Source organism: Erinaceus europaeus, chromosome 11 (assembly GCF_950295315.1).
Source record: "Erinaceus europaeus chromosome 11, mEriEur2.1, whole genome shotgun sequence".
NCBI lineage: Eukaryota > Metazoa > Chordata > Mammalia > Eulipotyphla > Erinaceidae > Erinaceus > Erinaceus europaeus.
In genome coordinates, this window is record NC_080172.1 from 66,129,458 (window position 1) to 66,153,885 (window position 24,428).

The 24,428-nt window shown below is 38.2% G+C and overlaps 1 protein-coding gene across 3 annotated transcripts; it reads left to right on the forward strand.

Annotated features, from left to right (window-relative positions):
* Window positions 1-104: 104 nt before the first annotated feature.
* LRIF1 (ligand dependent nuclear receptor interacting factor 1) lies at window positions 105-23,369 on the forward strand. Of its 3 annotated transcripts, none has more exons than XM_007526921.3 (4): window positions 105-541; window positions 19,021-20,530; window positions 21,883-22,158; window positions 22,904-23,369. In XM_007526921.3, exons 1-4 carry the CDS (start codon window positions 474-476, stop codon window positions 23,342-23,344), a joined length of 2,295 nt encoding a protein of 764 aa, XP_007526983.2. In that variant the 5' UTR covers window positions 105-473; the 3' UTR covers window positions 23,345-23,369. The 3 variants fall into 3 exon arrangements, with proteins under 3 accessions (XP_007526983.2, XP_060057887.1, XP_060057888.1); XM_060201904.1 differs by having other exon boundaries at window positions 19,029-20,530; XM_060201905.1 differs by lacking the exon at window positions 19,021-20,530 and having other exon boundaries at window positions 113-541.
* Window positions 23,370-24,428: the final 1,059 nt, after the last annotated feature.

Below are 24,428 nucleotides of genomic sequence, written 5' to 3' on the forward strand. Positions count from 1 at the left end.
CTGTCATCTCGCCACCGGATGTGACACACAGGAAGTCGCCGTTGGAACTTTGCTCGGGTAGGTGGCTGGGCGTCGGTGGGCGGGGTTGGCAGGGCCGGTCTGCCTGGTCTTCGCCGGGAACCCCACCCTGCACAGGGACGTGGGTGCTGGCCACGCCCCCTCCCGCGAGGCTCCTGGGCTTTGTGGTTGCGTTGGCAGCCCCAGAGGGCGGAGTCACGCTGAGCTCCGAGCCAGTGGGACAGGGGCCGGCATCTGAGTCTTCCGGTTTCGGGGGGCCGTGGGCCGCCCCCCTGCCGCCTGAGGACACGCCCTGTTTTCGCCCGCTGTTCAGTTGGAACCCCTGAGTCGCTCCAGGGCAGCTCCAACCCCACAGTGTCGCTTTCGTTTTCCCCTCCGCTCCCGTCCACTTCTGAGGACCCGGCCCCTCTTTGCCCAACTCCCCTGGAAGTGCCGGCCCCTCCCGCCCCTCTAAAATGTCTAATAACCTGCAGAGGGTCATCCTGAAACCCGCCGAGGAAAAGGCTGGCGGCGCCTCGCATTGGTAAGTAGCAGTTTCGGCTCTTCCCCCGACATGCCTGCCCCGCGCCCGCCCCGCGCCCGCCCGTCCTCGGCACGTCCTTCCCCGGGGGCCGTTGTGGGCGGACGTTCACCGATTCCAGGGCGCCCCGGCCCGGCGGGGCCGTCCCACCTCTCGCAGGGAAGCGTCCGGGGACGCGTCGGTTTCCCTGCGTTTGGGGCGCTCCCTCCCTCGGGCCGCCGGGAAACGTAAAAAAACAAAACAGAAAAGCCGGCCTCTGAGCCTGACGCTGTCAGGACTCCGGCGGCTCCAGCTCTGAGGCGGACAGAGTAGATTTCCACGGGCGAGGACGAGCATCATGGCCGACGCTCCTGTGTGATCTGAAAGCTTCTGGAAGCTTCGCGCACTCGCGGACGCACCCTCGCGCGAGCGCCCCGCCCTCCCGGGTGGCAAGTGCAGCCCAGGGGGCGCTGGGCTGGGAGGCAGCTGTGATGTGCAGAGCTAGTGAGAAATAAAATAGTGCTTGCGCATGTGTACTGTGATCAACCAGCGTGCACGTCGTGACGCCGGTATGTTGGTGGTGGCGGTTCCAGAACAAAGGAATCTTCAAGAAAATTCTGACTGTAGAGCTCTGTCAAGAGGAACAAAGGGCATTCCTTTGTGAAGTCAGTCCATTGAACCCGCCTTATCTGCAGCAGGTGCGAGTCAGCGAGTCAGCGCCCACAGCTCAACCTTAATTGAAGAGATAGATGGCCGTTCACGTTTCTTAGTCAAACTTTATTTTTAATTTAGTAATCTTTATCCCTGAGATTTTTTGTTTTGTTTTTTGCCAGTACATTAGAAGTTGAACCAAATACACCTTATTTTAGTCATTATGAATTGAAAGAGGAAGGTCTGCTTGAAGACAATCATTGTCTAGATTTAAGTCTGACTTTGCCAATTACTGCTTATGAGGCCAATTGTCATGTTTCCAATCAGTAAGTAAGGGTACTGGGAAATATTTTAAGGAGTAAAAGAATGAGTATTCATGTAATGAGAAGTTAGGGGAAATGGAGAAGCACTATCTGTTAGCTACTATTGCTGCTATTATCAGAGTACAACTTTCTTATTACAAGTAGATACAAAACCTAATTATAATACAGATATTTTAAAAGAGTACACAATATTCTAAGAGAAAATGGTCACTGAAAGTTGTCAAAGTAGTACTGTACTACCAATAAAGAACTGGCAGTTCAAGTCACAAAATAAGCGAGGCTTTTTTGTGTATCTGTTGTTCATTACTTGCTTTACCTTCTCCCTGTCCCTTTTTGGTGGAAGTTGAAAAAAATCCAAGATAGTGATTTGCATAGATAAGCAAAAGTTGGATTGCTTTTTTTTTTTTTTTTTAGGACAGAAGTGGAGAGAGGAGGGAAAGACAGAGAGGAGAGAAAGACCTGCTTCCTCACTTGTGAAGCGACCTCCCTGCAGTTGGGGAGCTGGGGGATCGAATCAGGATCCTTAAGCCAGTTCTTGCACTTTGCGCCACATGTGCTTAACCCGCTATGCTACCGTCCAGCCCCCTTTTCTACCTTTTAGTACCTTGGCATATTTACTTTAATGTATACAAAGTATATTTTAGCACTGTTACTTTTTTGAAATAAATAAAATAGTGGTGAAAGATTAATCTTTTTACTAATACTGTACTGTAATTATATATATATATACATATACATTTTCTTTTTTTTTGCCTCATGGGTTATCGATGTGGCTTAGTGCCTGCACTACGAATCCACTGCTCCTGGAGGCCATTTTTTTCCCATTTTGTTGCCCTTGTTATTAGATAGGACTGAGAGAAATCGAGAGAGGAGGAGAAGACAGAGAGGGGAGAGAAAGATCAATACCTATAGACCTGTTTCACTGCTTGGGAAATGACCACCCTGCAGGTGGGGAGCCAGGCTTGAAATGGGATCCTTAAGCCCATCCTGTCCTTGTGCTTCACACCATGTGTGCTTAACCTGCTGTGCTACCACCTGCCATCCCCCATATATTTTCTTTCTTTCTTATTGGATAGGGACTGAGAGAAATTGAGAGGGAGCAGGAAAGATAGGAGAGAGAAGCTTTCCCCATGCAGGAGGGTACTAGGGGCTTGTAATTGTAATGTGTGCATTGTAATGTGTGTGCTTAACCAGGTGTGCCACCACCTGGCCCTGTGTACTGTAATTCTTAACCAGTTTTTTGTTTTATCATTTTTACTGGATCATTAATGGTTTACAGTACAGGTTTGACACATGGGTATAAGTTTTCATCTCCCTTTGATAGGTATCTGCAAAACACTCTCACCCCCAATGTAGGTCCCCCTCCACCATCATGCACCTGGATCCAAAGCCTCCCACCAGCCAAATACCCCCACCCCACCAATACCTCCCCAGAGTTCTTGGCTTTGGTGCAACACGTTTAGTGATACTTTGTTTTTGTTTTGAGGTTTTATTATTATTTTATTTTACAAAATTACATGTCAACAGGGGTTTAAATCCACACCATTCCCATGTTCTGAATTTTCAGTCTCCCCACTGTAAGCCACCACAGTTCTAAGGTTGTAGACATGTGCCAACCATCATCTCTACAGCTGTCTACATATATACTTAATTGCCCTATTTTTATTCCTGATCAATCCTCTCTTCCCCTCCAAGCCATTCATGACAACATTACTTCCTCCATATGCCCCTCTCTGTTCCCCCCTCTCTCTAGGTGCTGATGGAGCTAGAGTTCAGAGCCCTCTTATCTCCTTCCATCACTTCTCCCCCGATGGGAGTATGGTCAGGGTTGTTTTTGGGATGCAGAAGGTGGATGTTCTGTCTTCTGTAATTGCTTCTCCACTGGACATGGACATTGGCATTCTATCCATACCCCCCAGCCTGTTTCTATGTTACCCTAGTAGAGGTCTGGAGAGGTGAGGTTCCAGGGCACATTGGTGAGGTCGTCTACCCAGAGAAGTCAGGATGGAATTGTAGTAGCATCTGTAACCTGGTGTCTGGAAGGTGGCCGGACATAAGTTGAGACAAAATGGTTAATGAAGAGGAACCAAAATGTAGGATTAGAGCAGATGAGATTAGGGGTCTTAGAGTATAACAAAGCTAGGAAGTCCATTTTAGGCATGTTCCTGGAGGGCACATACTATGATAGTTTTGCTTGAGTTTGATAGCTAGTATGAAGTTGGATGAGAATATTGTCTGAGAGAATGGTGTCAGATTAGGGAAAAGGGCTAGAAAGTTGGATTAGGGCAGTGAATAGCTCCAATTCTTGAAAAAAATTCTGTGAGTAAAATTAACTATTTGCCTCCATCCATCTGACCCAGGGCATGCATATATTTAATATTTATATTTAGCACCAGAGCCTGTGTAACCTCTAAGACCCTATTGGCCTGAGGCTCTCAGCTGATGGTCACAGCTGGGAACATTTCAGGCTGCACTCATTTTACGACCAGTCTTCCTTGAGTAGCAGGGCAGGATAACCCAGCTTCCATTTTGAGACTGGGTCTATCCCTATCATTGCTGCTTTATGGTGAGATCAAGGTCCTGGGAGGGCATACAAGATTCTGTTCCTGATGGAAGCGGTCAGTGGTGGTGAAGAGGGATCGATTAAAGGTCTGGGCCCATCATATATGTATGGTAATCCAAGGATTCCCTAACTAGGGTCCTAGTTGATGAGGTGGTATGATACTGACCAACAGGGCCATTATTATTATTATATTTTTTGTGACCTTGGGAGAACCTCTGTAGTTTTCTTTCTTTTTTTTTATTTAAGAAAGGATAAATTAACAAAACCATAGGGTAGGAGGGGTACAACTCCACACAATTCCCACCACCGAGTCTCCATATCCCACCCCCTCCCCTGATAGCTTTCCCATTCTCTATCCCTCTGGGAGCATGGACCCAGGGTCATTGTGGGTTGGAGAAGGTAGAAGGTCTGGCTTCTGTAATTGCTTCCCCGCTGAACATGGGCGTTGACTGGTCAGTCCATACTCCCAGTATGCCTCTCTCTTTCCCTATTAGAGTGGGTCTCTGGGGAAACGGAACTCCAAGACACATTGGTGGAGTCTTCAGTCCAGGGAAGCCTGGCCGGCATCCTGATGACATCTGGAACCTGGTGACTGAAAAGAGAGTTAACATACAAAGCCAAACAAATTGTTGAGAAATCGTGGACCCAAAGCTTGGAATAGTGGAGAGGAAGTGTTAGGGGGGTACTCACTGCAAATTCTAGTGTACTTCTGCTTTCAGGTATATATTTTGCAGTAGTTTATGGATACGTGTGAACATATGCTCTCTCTCACAGAAACTGGTGTATATCTAGGTTTTGGGACTTTATTAGAAAGTGAGCCACCTGGGATGGAATTAGAGAAAGGTCTCACCCGAGTAATGAAGCTGAAGGGTTGTCATTCCACACGTGAATTCTCTGGACACAGTCTGAGCTGAAGCATGTTGAGGTGGCAATCATTGTGTTGATTAGGTTGCAATCAGCAGATGCAGTATTATTTTATATGGATTGGGAGAGGCATACGGGAAAGTGGGCCCTATCCAAAGGTTCCAGGACTGGGGGGAGTAGAGGCTCTATAGTGGAGATGTGAGGTTCCTGCTGTCTTAGGGTTCAAAAAGACAATGGATAGTTAATGTTATCATGACATTATTTGGTAATTGGGTTAACTTTGAAAAGTCCTTTTGTTAGGGTTTGCTGTACAGTACCCAGTATCTTGTATATAGTTGTGAAAAGGGCCATTCTCTTGTCCTTATCCAACTTTTGTAGTCCCCCCTTTATCTGATGACCTTAGACTTTCTCCTAGTTGTTTAAACATTTGAGTATCCTTTGTTGAACCCAACCAGAATTAGGTTTTTGGGATCTGTCTTTGAGCATTTCTGCTAGGCTGTCCAGCTAATTTGGTCTAAGTCCAATCAATTAGAGAATTTTTGATGCCTTTTTTTGGGCACTTCAACCGTTATTGAGCACTTTAACTTTGAGTTATATAATTGCCCCTTGCTTATGGATGCATGTACACCTGTACACAATACCCTAAACCCCAGCCTATATTGGGTATCTGTTACTTAGTTAAATGATGTGCGATCTAACATAGATGTAGGTAGTCCCATGTGTTAGGAAAGATCTCACCAGTTTTTAAGAGTTGCAAGGTTGACTTCTCGGGCTTAGCATCTCTGTTTACAGTCCATAGCAGGCAGAATGTGGGGTGGCAGCACTAGAAGCAGTTTGGTTGAAGTTGACAGAGGTGGTATGATGATAAGGATTCACAGGAAATTTCAACAAGTATGGGCATAGTCGTAGAGGTACCAGGACTAGGAGTAATGAGGATCTAAAAGAGAATGCAAGGAGTTTCATGTAGTCTTAGAAAGAGCTTAGAATATCAATTATTAATTATTACCATAACCAGGTTAGTTGGGGAGTTTCTTTTCTGTGACAATCCAATGGTTTGTGTCTATAGTAATATACTTGACTTCACTATGTTTTGAGCCCCTTTAGTGGTATCTGAACCTGTTTGTATTTTAGATTCTTTTTTTTTTTTTTTTTTTTTCCTCCTCCAGGGTTATTGCTGGGCTCGGTGCCTGCACCATGAATCCACCGCTCCTGGAGGCCATTTTTCCGCCCCTTTTGTTGCCCTTGTTGTAGCTTCGTTGTGGTTATTATTGCCCTTGTTGATGCAACTCGTTGTTGGATAGGACAGAGAGAAATGGAGAGAGGAGGGGAAGACAGAGGGGGAGAGAAAGATAGACACCTGCAGACCTGCTTCACCGCCTGTGAAGCGACTCCCCTGCAGGTGGGGAGCCGGGGGCTCGAACCGGGATCCTTACGCCAGTTCCTGCGCTTTGCGCCACATGCGCTTAACCCACTGCGCCACCGCCCGACCCCCTGTATTTTAGATTCTTACAGGGCCAAATGGTCTTGATCTTTCTGACCTAAAGCTGTAGTTGGTTTAGATGTTCAAAGAGTTGTTCTTTTTCTTTTTGTTAAGTGGTATGAGCTCTTTATAGATTTTTAAAAATATATTTATTTATTCCTTTTTGTTGCCCTGTCGTCATTGTTGGATAGGACAGAGAGAAATGGAGAGAGATGGGGAAGTCAGAGAGGGGGAGAGATAGACACCTGCAGACCTGCTTCACCACCTGTGAAGCAACCCCCTTGCAGGTGGGGAATCGGGGGGCTCAAACCGGGATCCTTATTCCAGCCCTTGCGCTTTGCGCCACCTGCGCTTAACTCGCTGAGCTACTGCCTGACTCTGTATAGATGTTTGTTATCAACCACTTTTCTGACATACGGTTTGCAAATATGTTCTCCCATTTTCTGGGTTTCCTGTTTATCCTTGTGGAGTTTTCTTTTGATATAGAAGCTTTTTAATTTGATATAGCTCCATTTGTTCAATCTTGTTTTTGTTTCCCGTGCCCATGGGGTGAAGTCTCCAAATATGTCTTTAGTGGTAATGTCATGACATATTTCATCAGTGTGTTCTTCTATGTATTTTATACTTTCAGGTCTGATATCCAGATCTATGATCCATTTTGAGTTAATTTTGGTGTATAGTGTTAATTGGTGGTCTAGTTTAATTTTTCTACATGCAGCTGTCCAATTCTGCCAACACCATTTGTTAAAGAAACTTTCTTTTCCTGAAGAGGCAGATTTAGTCCCTTTGTCAGATGTGAGGTGCCTGTACCTTTGTGAATTGAGTTCTGGACTCTGTCTTACTCCATTGGTCCATATGACCCATCTTTGTTCAAATACCAGACTGTTTTTTTTTAATTTTTTAAAATATTTATTTTATTTATCTATTCCCTTTTGTTGCCCTTGTTGTTTTATTGTTGTAGTCGTTGTTGGATAGGACAGAGAGAAATGGAGAGAGGAGGGTTAGACAGAGAGGAGGAGAGAAAGAAAGACACCTGCAGTCCTGCTTCACCGCCTGTGAAGCGACTCCCCTGCAGGTGGGGAGCTGGGGTTCGAACCGGGATCCTTATGCCGGTCCTTGTGCTTTGCGCCACCTGCGCTTAACCCACTGCGCTACAGCCCAACTCCCCAAATACCAGACTGTTTTAACTACTATTGCTTTGTAGTGGTAACCTGAAGTTGGGTATTGTGATGCCTCCATTTTTCTTCTTTTTCCTTAGGAGTGCTTTGCTATTTGTGCTTTTTTAAAGTTCCACATGAATTTTTGAATTATCTGTTCTATATCTTTGAAATATATCATTGGGATTTTAATAGGGATTACATTAAATCTGTAGATTGCTTTATTCAGAATTACCATTTTAATGATATTTAGTCTTCCAGTCCATAAATGGAATGTTCTTCCATCTCTTTTTATCATCCTCTATTTCTTTTAAAGTGTTATAGTTTTCCTTGAAAAGGCCCATTTTGTCCTTTGTTAGATTTACATCTAGGTATTTAATCTTTTTGGATTCAATTGTAAATGGTATTGCTTCCTTCAGTTTTTTTTTTAAGAAATTAAAAAAAAATTTTTTTTGTTATCTTTATTTATTTATTGGATAGAGACAGCCAGAAATCAAGAGGGAAAGGGTTGATAGAGAGGGAGAGAGATAGAGAGACACTTGTGGCCCTGCTTCACCACTTGGAAAGCTTTCCCCCTGCAGGTGGGGACTGGGGGCTTGAACCCAGGTCCTTGCATACTGTAATGTGTGCGCTTAACCAGGTGCACCATCACCTGGCCCCTACTTCCTTCAGTTTCTATTCCTCTGACCCATCTTTTGCATAAAGAAGTACCACATACTTGTAGATACTGATTTTGTAGCCTATTTCTTTACTGAATTATTGATGATTTCCAGTAGTTTCTTGGCAGAGTTTCCAGGGTCCTTTAGATATACTGACATATCATGTGCAAATAATGAGAGTTTAATTTTATCTTTTCTGATTTGTATTCCTTTGATATCTCTTTCTTGTCTGATTGCAATGGCAAGGACTTCTAGGACTATGTTGAATAGAAGTGGTGAGAGTGGCTGTCCTTGTCTAGTTCCTGATTTTAGGGGGAAAGCTCTCAGTTTTTCCCTATTGACTATGATGTTAAGTTTGGATTTATCATATATGGCCTTTATTATACTAAGGAATTTTCCTTCCACTCCCAGTTTCTCAAAGACCTTTATCATAAATGAGTGTTGTACCTTGTTGAATGCTTCTTCTACATCAATTGATAAAATCATGTGATTTTTATCTTTTGATTTGTTGATATAGTAGATAACATTGATTGACTTGCATGGGGACGAATCCCACTTGATCCTGGTGGCTTATTCTCTTAATATGTTGTTGGATTCAGTTAGCCAAGATTTTGTTGAGGGTCTTTGCATCAACATTCATCAGGGATATAGGTCTATAGTTTTCTTTTGGTGGGGTCCTTTTCTGCTTTATGGATGAGGTGATGTTAGCCTCATAGATGTGTTTGGGATTGTTTCCTCTTCTATTTTTTGGAAGAGTTTGAGGAGGATGGGTGTTAGTTCTGTGAATGTTTTGTGAAATTTATTAGTCAGGTCCCAGCCATTTGTTCTTGGGTAGGCTTTTGATTACTGTTTCAATTTCTTTGCTAGTGATTGGCCTGTTAAGCTTATCTGCTTCCTCTTGAGTCAAGGTTGGCAGTTGTATGACTAAGAATGTGTCCATTTCTTGTGTGTTGTCAAATTTGGCTCCATACAGATGTCCATAATTGTATTATCCTTTGAATCTCTATCTCAGCTGTTGTAATATTTCCTCTTTAATTTTTAAGTGATTTTACTATAGCATTCTTTTTTTTCTTAGTGAGTGTAGGTAGTGGTTTATCTATTTTATTTATCCTTTTAAAGAACCAGTTCCTGGTTTCATTAATCTTCTTCTTGATTAAGTATGTTCTGAGGATTGCCGAAATTCTCAGCTAAAATTTCTCCGAAAATTATCTCTGGTCCTTTGACCTAGTCTTCAGCCTCAGATATTCCTATCACTCTTATATTGGACTTTTTGATAGAGTCTGCAGTTTCACAGAGAGTTGCTTCATTCTTTCTAAATCTTTTCTCTCCCTCATCTTTGAATTGAAAGAGTGGACTAATTGTATCTTCTAGACTGGAAATTCTTTCTTCTACATGCATGAGTCTATTTCCTAAACCTTTTATCTGAGTTTGAACTGCACTACAGGTGTCTTTCAGACCTTGCAGTTCTGTTTGAATTTTTTCTTTCATGCTTCCTAACTGCTTAGTGAATTCTGCTTGAAGTTTTAAGCTTTTTGTAGGCTTTAGCAAATTCTTTTCTGAGTTCCTCTTTTATGTGTCTTTAATTCCAAAGTAAAATGCTCTTTCAGTTCTTGTTTAGATTCTTGGAGAGTTCTCATAATGAGCTTTCTATAGTCTGTCTATGATAGTCTCTTTGTATCTGGAATTTCTTGGATTTCCTCTGTTTTGCTACTGTTTGTCTGTATTGGCATACTTTGTTGCTTGTTCTAATTTCTTTTTTTTTTTAATTGGGGAATTAATGTTTTACATTCAATAGTAAGTACAGTAGTTTGTACATGCATAACACTCCCCAGTTTCCCATATAACAATACAACACCCACTAGGTCCACAATAACCAGAACTATAAATGCATAAACAAAGAAATTAGAACAAGAACAAGAAGGATTCAGAGGCTTGTTCTAATTTCTTTGTTTATGCATTTATAGTTCTGGTTATTGTTGGCCAGTAGGTGGTGCTACTGTGATCTGTAGGCTTCTATATGACCCATTGCTGTGGGTCCTGGGGCTGTTTTGCAGGAGCAAAAGCTCTCTTGTTTTTGTTGTGTCCTTCCGTTAAATTCAAAAGACTGAGAAAACCCTAGCCAAAGATTGGGAGGTATAAGCTTCCTTTTCTTCTGAAGCTACAAACTGTACTCACTATTCAAAATAGTACCTTGCCACCTGCCTGGGATTTCATACTTGTCTGTGTTGATCATCCCAGACCCCTTTATGCCGTAGTCGCATGTGAGCACCCATCTGAGGCTGTAGATCTTTCTTCAGCTGTATATCTTTCTTCAGCTGTAGATCTTTCTTCAGCTGTAGATTATGGGTGCAACTGGGTCTCTTGTACTTAACTGTAGTTTTGGGGAGAGTGCCGATCTAGTTGCTGCCAGTCCATAAACCACGCCTTCTGGAAGTTTTGTCAAGTTTCTAACTCTATTGGCTATGTTTGGTATTTTTAACATTAAAAGTTGAAAAATGCTTTATTATATTCATCAGTCATTGTATTTTCAGCTTATTGTGGCTTATTCATTATTTTCATCTAAATTTGAATGCATTTATTTCATCAAATCATTGAGGCTTTACATACTGATTTGGGATATAGGCCATGTGCCTTTCTGAAGCTATTTGATACTTATTTTGGTTATTGGTTGCATATTTGATTCTTTTGTAAGTAACAACCTACGTTGTCCAGTTATGATGTTGCAAATAATAATTTGATAATTGTCAGCTCTTTAGTTTGTTGGAAACTTTGTTTCCTTAATTTTCTCATAACACATTTAATGACAGTAAATCGTTTTCTTTGTGATCTTAAAATGACTTTAATATTTAAATTTTTTGTAGATACTTAAATTTTCTTGCTAATGTTTCTATTGTAATGTTCATTGTACAGAATCTTTAAAATATCTAATTTATCAGGGCATTAAATGTAAAACAAAGGAAAAAATCTGAAAGATATTTTGTAGTAGGTTTCAAGTTTATTTAGATTTGGGCTATATTAACAAAGAGCAAAATAGGAGTCAGAATGGTATAGTGGAAAAAAGATAGGCTTTGGAGTTGGACTTAAAATCATATCCTAGTTCATCACTTATCAGTGTAGTTCACTGAAAAAGATCCATGGTATCTGACTAGGGATATAGCATAATTATGCAAAAGACTTTAATGCCTGAGGCTTTGCGGTCCCTAGCCCTAATATAAGAAAGAGCTGCACAGTGCTCTAGTAAAATAAAATAAAATAAAATAAATTCATGGTGTGCTACTGTGCGATAAACTGCTAAATAGATTAAGTGACTAAAAAACAGGATATGGGCCATACCATGAAAAAAAAAAGTCTAGTGGGGAGATGATGAAATAACGTTTTTCCTTTGTTTTATTTTTTATTAATTTGTTTATAAAATAAAAAATATTGACAAGACCATAGGATAAGAAGGGGTACAACTCCACACAATTTCCACCACCAGAGTTCCATATCCTGTCCTCTCCCTTGAAAGCTTTCTTATTCTTTATCCCTCTGGGAGCATGGACCCAGGGTTATTATGGGGTGCAGAAGGAAAGTCTGGCTTCTGTAATTGCTTCTCTGCTGGATATGGGCATTGACAGGTCAATCCTTATTCCCAGCCTGTCTTTCTCCCTAGTGGGGCAGGGCTCTGGAGAGAGAAGGGTGCAGGGTACATTGGTGAGGTCTTCTGCCCAGAGAAGTCAGGTTGGCATCATGGTAGCATCTGCAACTTGGTGGCTGAAAAAGCATTAAAATATAAAACAGAACAAATTGATTAGTAGTCAGGAACCTAAAGGTAAAAATATGGCAGATGAGTTTTGGGATCTCCATTTTGGAAAAAGCTATTAGGTCTGTTTTAGATATAGTCTAAAGGGCCCATGCCTTTACTAATTATTGCCTGAGCACGACAGCTAACATACAGGTGGACCTTAAATTATTGTCTATGTAGGACTAGAATGCTGGATCAGGGCAGGGAGTAGCTCCCAATATGGTAAAGGTATATAAATAGATGCAGTACATTTTAAAATAGCCTATACACAATATGTAACAACATAGTGAAAGAGAATTGTGGGGGGAAATGCTGGAGAAGCTGAGTTGGTAAGTGTATCAGCTGTCCAGTTAATGATGAATACAAGATATATTCAGGAACAGTGAACTGGTAAATAAAGCACCTTATAGCTAACACCAGCACTTGTTTGTTGTTTGATATAGTACAGTCTAGATGAAAAGATAGTTTACTTTATGCCTTTGTTAGGGCTTCATTGCTCCAAGCCAACCTTTTTTCCAATAGAAATAAACAGAGAGAGGGTAAGACGCCACACGTACTGAAACAACCTTCACTGCAGTGGGGCTTGAGTTATGTGCAAAATAATGGTTTGCCCTTCTAGTAAGATTTGATATTACCTTTTGTGTATTATTCAGAGGACTGTGAAATGTGTACTTTAGATAACCAGTGACAGTGTGGATCTTAGAGGTGAGGGATCAGTCATATACGTTATCTCTGAATTGTCCTTTCAGAGGTTCTAAGGGCCTGAACTAGCTGATATAGAGTAAGGATTAAATTTAAGAGATAGGGGGCCAAGTGGTGGTTCATTCAGTTGAATGCACACATCACCATGAACAAGTACTTGGGTTTGAAAGCCCACTCCCTGTGTGGGGACAGTTCACAAGTGAAGCAGGTCTACAGGTGTCTGTCTTCCTCTCTCCCTTTCTCTTTCCCTCTCATCTCTCAATTTCTATCAGAAGAAGAAAAAAAAAAAGGGTAAGGAATTAAAGAAATACAGAAGAAACTATTACAGACTTTCTCAGTGACTTTACATAACGGGTGATAAAGTGGGGTGCCCGTTTTCTGGATATCTATCAGTATATTAATTGCTTTGAGGACCACATCTAAAAAGCAGTCAGGTACATTGAATTATAACAAAGTAGGGACAGAACTGAAAATAGTCTTGTGAATCATTAGAGTAGAGCATTACAATAACAGCTTGCAATAATACATCTCACAGTAATAGGAACTAGGATATCATGTCATTGGCAGTTGACTTCTATCAGCCATTCACTTTTTGTTTTCAAATGGGGAGCTAAAGTGAGTTTCATCATTGTCATCCTTTCTCTACCCCCCCACGTTTAGTCTCCTATCTAAGTACTAACCATATCAGATGAGATTATGGGTATTCAGGCTGGCTTGGCTGTAGACACTCCCCACACAAGAGTTTGATTTGGTTTTGTTAGATGTTTCATTGTCAGTTCATTGTGTACGTAGTTTTGTGTGATGTTTTATGTTTACTTTTGTGGTGTGTGCATGTATGATAAAAACAGGCATATGTGATATAGGCTAAATAAAATCTCTTTCCCATTGATTCCTGAGTTTATACAATTAGAGTTTTTACATTAGAGGTGGGCTAATATAAATGTCAGATAGGATTGCTCAAGAAAGCATGTGATTCTGAATAATTTAATATTACTGAAACCATCCATTTTTCTCAACTATAAAATGAGAATAGTAGTGCCCATCTTTAGAAACTGTTCATTAGGATTAGAATTAATGAAAAATACTCATAATACCATATATATATCATCCAGGGTTATCACTGGGGTTTGGGGCTGGTAGTATGAATTCACTGCAGCTAGTAGTCACTTTATTTTATTTTATTGAATAGCACAGAGAGAAATTGAGAGAGATGGGGGTTGTAGAGTGGGAGAGAGAAAGACACCTGCAATCCTGCTTCACTACTTGTGAAGTGTCCTATATAATTATGTAGTCTTTAGTGAAAAGTGTCAAGAATGAAAATGGACACAAAACTAAAAAACATTGTTTACAGTAGAAATCTTGATAAGAAGAGGTTTAAGATAGAGGAATAATTAGACATCAGTTCAGTTTTAGCTATGAGCACTTAGGAATGAGAATGGCAAACGCTAGAAGAAGAAGGAGTGAGAATAAAGACAAATTTAGGGGTTTTGGGTGGCTCATCAGTAGAGTGCATGTGTGAGACACTGGGTTTGAGCTATATAGAATCAATGACAAGAAAAATGCTTATAAATGTGTGAATGTTGTTATGTTCTGTCGCTTCAATAAAAAAAAGGAGAAAATTAACTGTGGACACATTGGTAGTCTTTGAGACTGTGGTATAGTAGAGTAATGGAAAAGAAACTGCAGAATAGAACGGACAACTCATTGGCACATCAATGACTGGAAGTTGGTAGATTGTCTTAATTATGGCTCATTAGCACCATCTACCAATTCCCTATCATTGAACTTGGCTGCTTAATTACAGTCTTCTCTTTAGTTTTATATGACTTAAGCATCAATGCGTTTTGCCTTTTTTTTTCAGTACATGATTTTTTTTTCCCCTCCAGTGATCTTTTGAGCCATCTTCTCTAGTTTCAGTTATTCCTGTATCCACAAAATTCATTTAAAGCAAACTGTCTTGTTAACACCAGTTCCTATATTTACTCGCATAATTGTTTTAATACTCTTACTATGACTATTTTTAAATATTATCTGGACCTCCTGTCTAATAATTCCTGTTTTATCTCTCTATCCATGTGTGTTCAAGTTTCTTATCCAGTAGATTCTATATTTCATCATGTATGATTATAGTTGTGTCCCTCTTTTGAAGCTCCCTGCAACTCTAGATGAACTCAGCAATTTGTTTTCTTTTTGTTTATACTTTATAAAGCAAGGAAAATCTCTCAAGGGTACAAATTAGCATTATAAATTTATAATCTTCACCTGTCTCCCTGGCCTATAAATACTGCCTGGTGACTCGATAGGGTGGCTCTTTCTCTCAAGGACTGTTCAAAATATTTTTTGATTCTCTTCAAAATTAAATTAGATTAGAACCACTTCAACTCTCAGATATCAGGACTATGATCTTCCCCTGCAAATGCTTGTAACTTCATTTCCATTTCCAATCAAAGAAGATATATCTCTAGTAAGTTCTAAGATTCAATCCTTTATTTTGGCTCTCCTTTTCTACCTCCTTCTCAAACCTTATACTGGTGTTGCCTCTCTTTCTCTTATAGAAATAAGTAGTCTTTTTCTTTTTTGACTTACATGAGTATTTACATGTGCTCTGGTTCATTTAACTATATATAGTTTGAACCTAAATCTTAAGTCTCGTACCAGACTCTTGTTTCCTCTTTGCAGTCAAAGTTCCTAAGACACCTTTTATCCTTCTTTTTATCCTTCATATTCACTCCTCAGCAATGTTGTTCCTCACCAAACTGCTTTTACTCAGGTCTTCAGTTACCTACATGCAATTAGTTCCCTTGTTGATAAGTTTACATCCTGCTTGACCTCTCAGAAACTTCTAGTAGAATTTCCCCTACCCCCTTTTAAATTATCTCTCCCTTTGACTTTCATTGCATGAGAAGCTCTTGGTTTTCTTTTTACCACTCAAAGAAAAATGGGAATCTGTTAAAGTGTTTTAATCAGTGAAGTGCCAAATTTAGTATACTGAATGAACCAAATGAGGGAAGATAGGACTAAAGAAGACGGGTTAAGAAGTTACCACAGTAGTCCAAGTTAGGCATGGTGGTTTCTTGGATTAGTTGGTGACAGTTGATTTGAAAAACACTGAACAGATCAAAGAAAAATTATGGGATAATACCAACAGAATTTTATGATAGACTGAATGGATAGACTGTGAGAAAGGTGGAGCTCTTTGTTCTAACTTAGGTAAACTTAGGTATCTAAAGTTGCTGGGATGCTACTTATCAGAGAAAAAAGCACTGGAGAGGAAATTTGTGATGGGGGAGGGTAGAAATATTGTCATGTTTGAGTTTTAGGTGCATTAGAAATTCTGAACAGATCAGGGGAGTCAAGAGGATTAAGTGTGAAAGAAGTTGGATAGATTGAATCTTAGAACTAACATACAAATTTTGAATTGTTGATACATAAGTGGTAATTTAAGTATGTATTTTAAAACACCTAGGGAAAGTACACAGATATACAGAATAGAAATAGAAGAATTTAAACACAGTGAAGTCCAACATTTGAATGCTGACATAAGTAGCATGAATTGGGAAAGAAGGCTAGAGACACTACAGATGTAGGAAAATGTTATATCAGAGAGGCCTTAAAAAGAGAACAAGAAGGGAGTCGGGTGGTAGTAAAGCAGGTTAAGCGCAGGTGGCGCAAAGTGCCTAAGGATCCCAGTTCCAGCCCCTGGCTCCCCACCTGCAGAGCAGTCGCTTCACAGGCGGTGAAGCAGGTCTGCAGGTGTCTTATCTTTCTCTCTCCCTCTCTGCCTCTCCTCTCTCCATTTCTCTCTGTCCTATCCAACAACAACAACATCAGTAACAACAACAATAATAACTACAACAATAAAACAACAAAGGCAACAAAAGGGAATAAATAAAATATTTTTTAAAAAAAGAGAACAAGAAACATAGCAAGTAGTTTTGTACTCATCCAAAGGTGAAAGTGTGGGTCAGTTTGGAGGTTGTGGAAAGAATTAACTTAGAATTTTGTTAAGATGAGAATTAAATATGACTCAAATTCTGTAAGCCACAGAGAACAAGTGTCCTATACTCCTGGTTCCCAAAGTGATGACCTAGGTATACAAAACTATCTTCAATATCTCTGCTTTTATTTATTTATTTATTTGTTCCCTTTTGTTGCCCTTGTTGTTATATTGTTATTGTTGTTGTTATTGATGTCGTCATTGTTGGATAGGACAGAGAGAAATTGAGAGAGGAGGGGAAGATAGAGAAGGGGAGAAAAAGACAGACACCTGCAGACCTGCTTCATCCCCAGTGAAGCGACTCCTCTGCAGGTGGGGAGCTGTGGCTCCAACTGGGATCCTTACACCGGTCTTTGTGCTTTGCACCACCTGTGCTTAACCCACTGAGCTACCACCTGACTTCCAATCTCTCTGCTTCTTAACCTCTTCTCTCATTTATCTCACTTAATAAAAATAGTTTAAAGTCACATACCCAGTAGTATAAGTTCATGTTGGAATTGTAGCTCTGTAAATTTTTATCTAATTAAAATTGAAATAATGATCCAAAATTTTTTAATATATAATGAAGTTGAAATTTCTTTTTCAAGCCCTGAAAATAAAAAATTATCCTTTTCTTGTCATTTCTGCTCTTTAGAGATTATGTTTTAATTTACTAAAAGTAAATATTTTTATTAATTTCTTTATTGGAGGATTAATGGTTTACAGTCAACAGTAAAATACAATAGTTTGTAAATATATATGTAAATATTCTTGAAGCACTGTCATGACAAGAGTCTTTAAAGAAGCTTTAAAATATTCATAAGGATAAAATGTTTGGGGTTGCAAGAAACTAAAACAAAGTACTAGTGTTTCCTAGAATGCATACAATTTTGGTATTGGTTTTTATTAATAACTGAGGTTTTAAAAAATTCGTCTGTTTAGAAAACTAATTATTTCTACTATAATTTTTTTCTCTTTGTTTTATCTTAGTCCTATAAGATCACACTGGACCTGTAGAACAGGAATTATTCACTGATTTTGCTAGAATTCAGCAGGAAAATCAGTCTGTAGCCAATCAAGCAGATTACTGTTTGATAATAACTTGTGATATGCACAACAAAAGCAATTAGCAGGTATACTGTATGTTAGCTATTTAAGGGCCAAAGGAAGTCAGAAAGTACATTTATTGGGGAGTATAATTTATTCTGAGACTTAAATAGGTGGAAGAAGTGTATCCAGTTTGTGTGAATCCTTGAATCCCATGAGGGATTCATGTTTTCTAGGACCTAAAAGGTAGTTTTACTTATAAATATATGCATTCAATAAATCCATAGATAATTAATTATACAGAGGATTTATAGTGACATTTGTTATTTAACAGACTTATTTTACTTATTTCATAGGAGGTGGAGTTTTAGTTGAGAGAGAAGCCAGGGCACTACTCTGGTATATACAGTGCTGGGGACTGAACCAGGAATCTCAGGCATACAAGTCCTGCACTCTTACCAATTATTTTCCTGTTTATTATGTTGGCATTTCCAGACAGTCTTTACAAGAAATAGCCAATAAGTACCAAGATTAGTGTTAACTCAGTTAAATGACTATTAAAATCCAGTATGTTTCATGCTCATTGACAACTATTTGACACAAATAGCATTACACCTACAAGTTAACAAGTATGAATAATTGCTCTGCTAAACTATGGTTGTTCAGTACCATATTTCAAATGTACTGGAACATAAGTATTCAAAGACGAAAATAATTTTTACATGAGTAACTCAACTTTAGTCTCCAAAACTGTGGCACAGTAAGGTGTCACCAAAAAAGATGACTTAAGCAAAAGAAAAGAGTAGTTGATAGAATTTGCAAGTGATTTTTTTCAGTAACAACACAGAACAGATTAAGTATATGAGGGATGGTAGAAAACAGTGAGGGGAATAGAATTAGCTGAAATGGAAGTAAAATAAGAAGCCTAGTAAAAGCAAGAGGAGATCAACAGGAAAGAATTTAAGAAAAGAGAAGGAAGGAACTATTATAATAATTTAAGAAGAATTAATTTTATTAGACATACTTTTATATAAGGTAAAAATATCTTAACTCATGCTTTTAATTTTAGGAATAAATGTTAGTATCTTAAACTCATTGCCTAGTTATATGATAAGATCTTCATCAAAGCTGATTATATCTACTTCTATTTTTTCAAAACCTTTGCAATATTTCCCTTTGAAAACTCAGAAACTATTTTTATTATATTAAAATTTTTATATTTGAAAATACATATTTTTAAATTAAATGTATTTATCATGTAGTATGTTGGATTATTTACTTATAATGTTTTTTTAAGTGTTTCAGGCTGCATGTACCAAGTAGTTCAGACGATTGGCTCGGATGGAAAAAATCTTCTGCAATTACTTCCAATTCCTAGTTCCTCTGGAAATCTTATACCACTAGTTCAATCTTCAGTCATGTCTGATGCTTTGAAAGGGAATACAGGAAGCCCAGTTCAACTCACATTTCAGACTCAGATTTCCAGCTCTTCCACAACTGCATCAGTTCAATTGCCCATTTTTCAGCCAGCCAGTTCTTCAAACTATGTCCTTACAAGAACAGTAGACACAACAGACAAAGTTAGAGTTACGTCTGTGGTAACTGAAAATCTCACCTCATCAGTTTCTAAAGTTCAAAGTCATGGTGTGAAAATTGATGGACTCACCATGCAAACATTTGCTGTTCCTCCCTCCTCAAAACAAAATGATTCACCTTACTTTATAGTAAATACTCAGAGTCTTCCAATGACTGTGAAGTCTCCAGTTTTGCCTTCTGGGCATCATTTACAGATTCCAGCTCATGCTGAAGTGAAGTCTGTACCTGCATCGTCATTGCCTCCTTCAGTTCAGCAAAAGATACTTTCAACTACAACCACAAGTACCTCAGGAACAGTTGAGGCCTCCCAAATACCAACTGTTATTTATGTATCTCCTGTAAACACAGTGAAAAATGTAGTTACCAAGAACCTTCCAAATATTTACCCCAAACCTGCTACAGAAATAGCAAAGCCAGTGATGCTAAATTCCACACCAATTCCAGTGAATGTCAATAACGAGACACAATTAAAAGATGGTCAGCACTCTCAAACTGCTCCTGTGAAATGGATTTTTCGAGAAAATCTACAACCTCGCACTCCATCTCTTGTTCCTGTTAAGTCTTCAAATAATGTGGCTTCAAATATTTTAAAAACTTTTATAGATAGGAAAAGTTCGGAAGACAGTACTGTAAATATGCCACCACTGAGTACTGTCAGTTCTAATGCGGCACAGTCCAAAAGTATACCTATTAAAGATAATGCTTTGGTAATGTTTAATGGGAAAGTATATCTATTGGCTAAAAAGGGGACAGAAGTTTTGCCATCACAAATTGACCAACAGATTTCTGTTTCTCCTGATAACCCACCAAGAAAAGATATAGGACAGATAGTGAATTCAAGTCCAGTCACAGAAATATCCAGAGAGGTTGTAAACATTGTTTTGGCAAAAAGTAAATCTTCCCTGATGGAGACAAAATCATATTCAAATACCCAACTTACTTCTATGACCAATCTAATTGTAGAGAAGAATAACAAAGTGGAAAAACCATCTCTTTCTACCCCAAACTCACATAACATGAACCAATCCACTAACTACTTAAGACAAAATAAGACTTTATTCACAAACTCAGTGTCTTCAGATGGATTTAGCACAGGACAGAATTTCCCCAGAGAAGGAAATATCATCCAGAGCATAGAGAAAATATATTCCTCTAATGATGCAACATCTGTTACTTCACAGCAGTGTGTTTTCAGAGACCAAGAATCAAAGGTAATTTTCCCTATGTTAGGGTACTTTTAAAATCTATCTGTATATATATATATATATAGTTCACTCATACTTTTCAGAGTTATCTGTGACTCTTATTTTCCCCTCTTCTTCCATTTTCCACTCCATCATTGTATCTGCATGAATGCTTCAGTCAGAACTTATCTGAAGTAAATGTTTGAGGAGTATAATTGAGAAAACCCAACCAGTATCTTTGAAAGTTGACATGTCAAATCTTCAAAATAAAGACAGATCATAGAGTAGTAAGGCTTAGAAAAGTTAGAGAAGGATAATGTAAATTTACAGTTGAAGTTATGTGCGTGTGTGTCTCGTGTGTCTACACATACACATTTATGCACATGCATATATACATTTATATACATGTGTATTTAATAGCCTAGTGTTAATATATGAAGAGATTCAGTGCATAGGTAGGAGGCTTGGTGGTTTTTGTTTGTTTTGTGGTGGTAGGAAAACATCAAGTAATTTTTCTAGGTAGATAGTCAAAGGGAGATAGTAGAGTTATCAGTACTTCGCTGTCATTTGTGGAAATACGATTTGCCAACATTCTAAAATGAGTTTTTCTTGTAGAAAAGTTTTCTTTTCCTTTTTTCTTCTCTTTTTCTAGCTTTTCCTTTTCTACCTACCATAATTGCCTTTCTTTTCTGTTGGGTTGTCAGAAAAATCATGATGCATTTTTGCATAGAAAAGCAGAAAAATACGTAACTCTTCCCACAATCCAGTACGTAAGGTATATCTCTCGATCTGGGAGATGACAGAGATTAGAACTAGACTTGCAAACATGAGTTCTGAGTTTAATTACTGGCATCACATGCGCCAAAGTGATGCTTTGGTTCACTTTCTATCTCATTAATAAGTTTGAAAAAATAGCATTAAAAATGTATGTGTTTCTGCTCATTAAATATTTGTACCTACCTTTTCTTACTTAGAGATCTACTTAATCATGCCATGTTCCTCCCCTTCAGTACCGAATTTGTTAAACGCCAGAGGCTTAAGGAGTTACTGTTTGATTAAGTATAAGATTAATGTCACAGATTATCTTTAAACTTCTGATTGGTCTCTTTCCATCTTACTTTTTTTTTTTTTAAATAACTATGACTGTTTGTTACCTGGTTTTTAGAAAAGTAAAATAAATGAGAAATGTCTTCAGTGTATACTCAGCTAAATTAAGATTTTTGAGTGTATTGTGGTAAGACAACTGGAATGTAACCCAACCATTTAGAACTTTAAAGCATATGGTTTCAAGTGAGATAAAATAATCTCTTAGTCTAGTAAAATATCAGTAGTGTAAGTTATTGCAATACTGTTTGTGTGTTTTCTTTTCCTAATTCCAGATCCAGAATGAGATGGCATCAACATTAGAAAAAGTTACTCAGGAAAGAAGTAATAAAAGAAATTCTGAAGTGAGAAACAATAAAGCATCATTTTTGAAGAGTGATGCTGAATTTAAAAAGATATTTGGTGTTACTAAAGATGTGAGAGTATCCCTTACACGGATCCCTGTTGATTTGGGCTCTGGAGACCGTTTTCATTCCATTAGCCATTTGGTGAAGAATGATACTCATAAAGAAACAGAGCTTATAAAAGTGAAGGCAGAACAGAAAAAACAGGTAATTTTAAAATTTCCTTTGTAGGCACTCCTATGATAATATGTGTGATATATATATATATATATATATATATATATATATATACACACACACACAAATTGATTTGTTTTTGTCAAGTTTTGTACATTAATATGAATGACAGGTGTTACCAAATTTGTATGCATATATATAGTGTTGGGAAAATCACACATGCACTGCACATCCACAGTTAATTAAAACATATTGTTTCAAGTATTGCTGTTTATTGTTTATCATAAAATTGTAAGAAGATGGCTAGAAACTAATTATCGTAATTAGTCTCTAAACTAATTATCCTGCTTTGAAGACCATGAGGTAAATATTCCAAGTGAAGGGAAAATAAAAACATGCAGGTCTTCACAGTAGAATAATGATAAGAAATAATCCTATAACTTTGAAAAGATTCTACTTGTATCTGCTATACAAAAGAAAAGACTAATTTTTCTCAGATTCTTCACAGATTACTTATATTTTGATGGCACTTCAATACAACTTCTAGTATTTGACTTGAGCAGGAAAATGAATTAAATTGTTCTCAATGAATAGCATTAGAATACTGCAATTAATTTGGGTAGTGTGCAGTGGTAAACATTTATTTCTTGCTGTTCTCTTAAGACTTAGTCAATTGCTAAGTATTTGAATCTGCAAACTTGTTAAATTTGTGAGGATACTACACCTGACAATATATTTTTTTTCTTTTTTGGAATCTAACTCAACATTGCATCAGGGAGTTGATAAGAAAAGAAAAGTAAAAACCATAAAGAAGATGACAGGAAATACAAAGAGGAGAAAAACTGATAATGCTCAAACCACAACAGTAAATGGAGAAACTAATGCCATCAGTTCCCAGCTTGTTGACAGTACTTTACCAACTCCAGACATATCACAACAGCAAACTCTCATAAGCCATGATGAAACTAGAGAAGAGAAGAGAACTGAAGTAGAATACCGTACCCAGGAGAACAAGAAGAAAGGCACACTGTGTTCAAATGCAACTTTTGAACAAAGTCATTCCTTTAATAAAAATTATACTGAAGATATTTTCCCCATGGCACCGCCAGAATTGGAAGAAACTGTTCGAGATGAAAAAATAAGAAGACTTAAGCAGTTGCTGAGGGAGAAAGAAGCAGCACTTGAAGAAATGCGTAAGAAGATGAATCAAAAATAATAAAATATTGCTGCTTTAAGACTTCTGTGAAATCAAGCTGTGTTTTTTCATATACTGTTGTCTTAAATTATAGGTGTGTTCTGAAAGTTTGAATATGAAACTTACATTTTTATTAGTTGACTTTAAGGAATACAGAAAAAATTTATTAGCAAATGACTTGTGAATAAGCTACATATGTTATCAGAACCTTTGTCTAGATTTTTTACTTTAGAAGGAAAACTTTTCTATTTTTCTGTCATTTTAGCTAGTATTTCTCGTTTAACTACCTGTGCAAGGTTTTTGTTGTTTCTGTCTTTAGCTAAATTGCTCAGTGTTATTCCAACAATGGATACTCATTGTGTGAAGTTACAAAGAGAGGAAATGAGTTCTAAACTTATCCTTGATAATGGACTTCTAGTGTATGCACTTAGTCTCTTTACCCATAAAATGATAGCTTCTACTCACTAGTGTAATTTTTTAAAAGATTTCTTGAAGGAAAATGTATTATAGCAACATAATATAAAGGCTCAAACTTTTCTCAAGATAATGACCAGATACTTTATAACTTTTACAGAGTAGTTTCATATTATGCAAAACAGGTTTTTAGAATTCTGGCCACTTGATATTTGCTTAAAGTGGCTGTTTTGCCATGTCTGTGACCCAGGTCAAGCCTATCCCACAATGTACTGAAGGACGCTTCAGTGCTCTGGTCTCTTTCACTCTGCTATACTATCTCTATCAAAAAAGAAGAAAGTGATATGTTATTTCTACACAAAGTTTTAATTTTAGGTACACATGTAACTTGAATTGTGTAAAAATAAATCTAAACGATGTCCACATTTAATACATTATAAAATTGTAACATTTGTTCTTTTCTTAATATAGGCAAACATACTTTTTCTTTTTAAGGTTTTATTTATTTATGAGAAAGATAGGAGGAGAGAGAAAGAACCAGACATCACTCTGGCATGTGCTGCTAGGGATTGAACTCAGGACCTCATGCTTGAGAGTCCAAAGTGTTATCACTGTGCCACCTCCTGGACCATTAGGCAAACATATTTTTTATCTGATCTTTGATTTGGAGGAATTGAAAGTGGTGTGGGGA

Bases quoted from the DNA above. Each gene is read 5' to 3' on its own strand.
- LRIF1 (XM_007526921.3), top strand. From the start codon at position 474: ATGTCTAATAACCTGCAGAGGGTCATCCTGAAACCCGCCGAGGAAAAG. The intron at 542-19,020 runs GTAAGTAGCAGT...TGTTTTTTTAAG, and splicing joins GCTGGCGGCGCCTCGCATTG to TGTTTCAGGCTGCATGTACC. The intron at 22,159-22,903 runs GTAATTTTAAAA...ACATTGCATCAG, and splicing joins AGGCAGAACAGAAAAAACAG to GGAGTTGATAAGAAAAGAAA.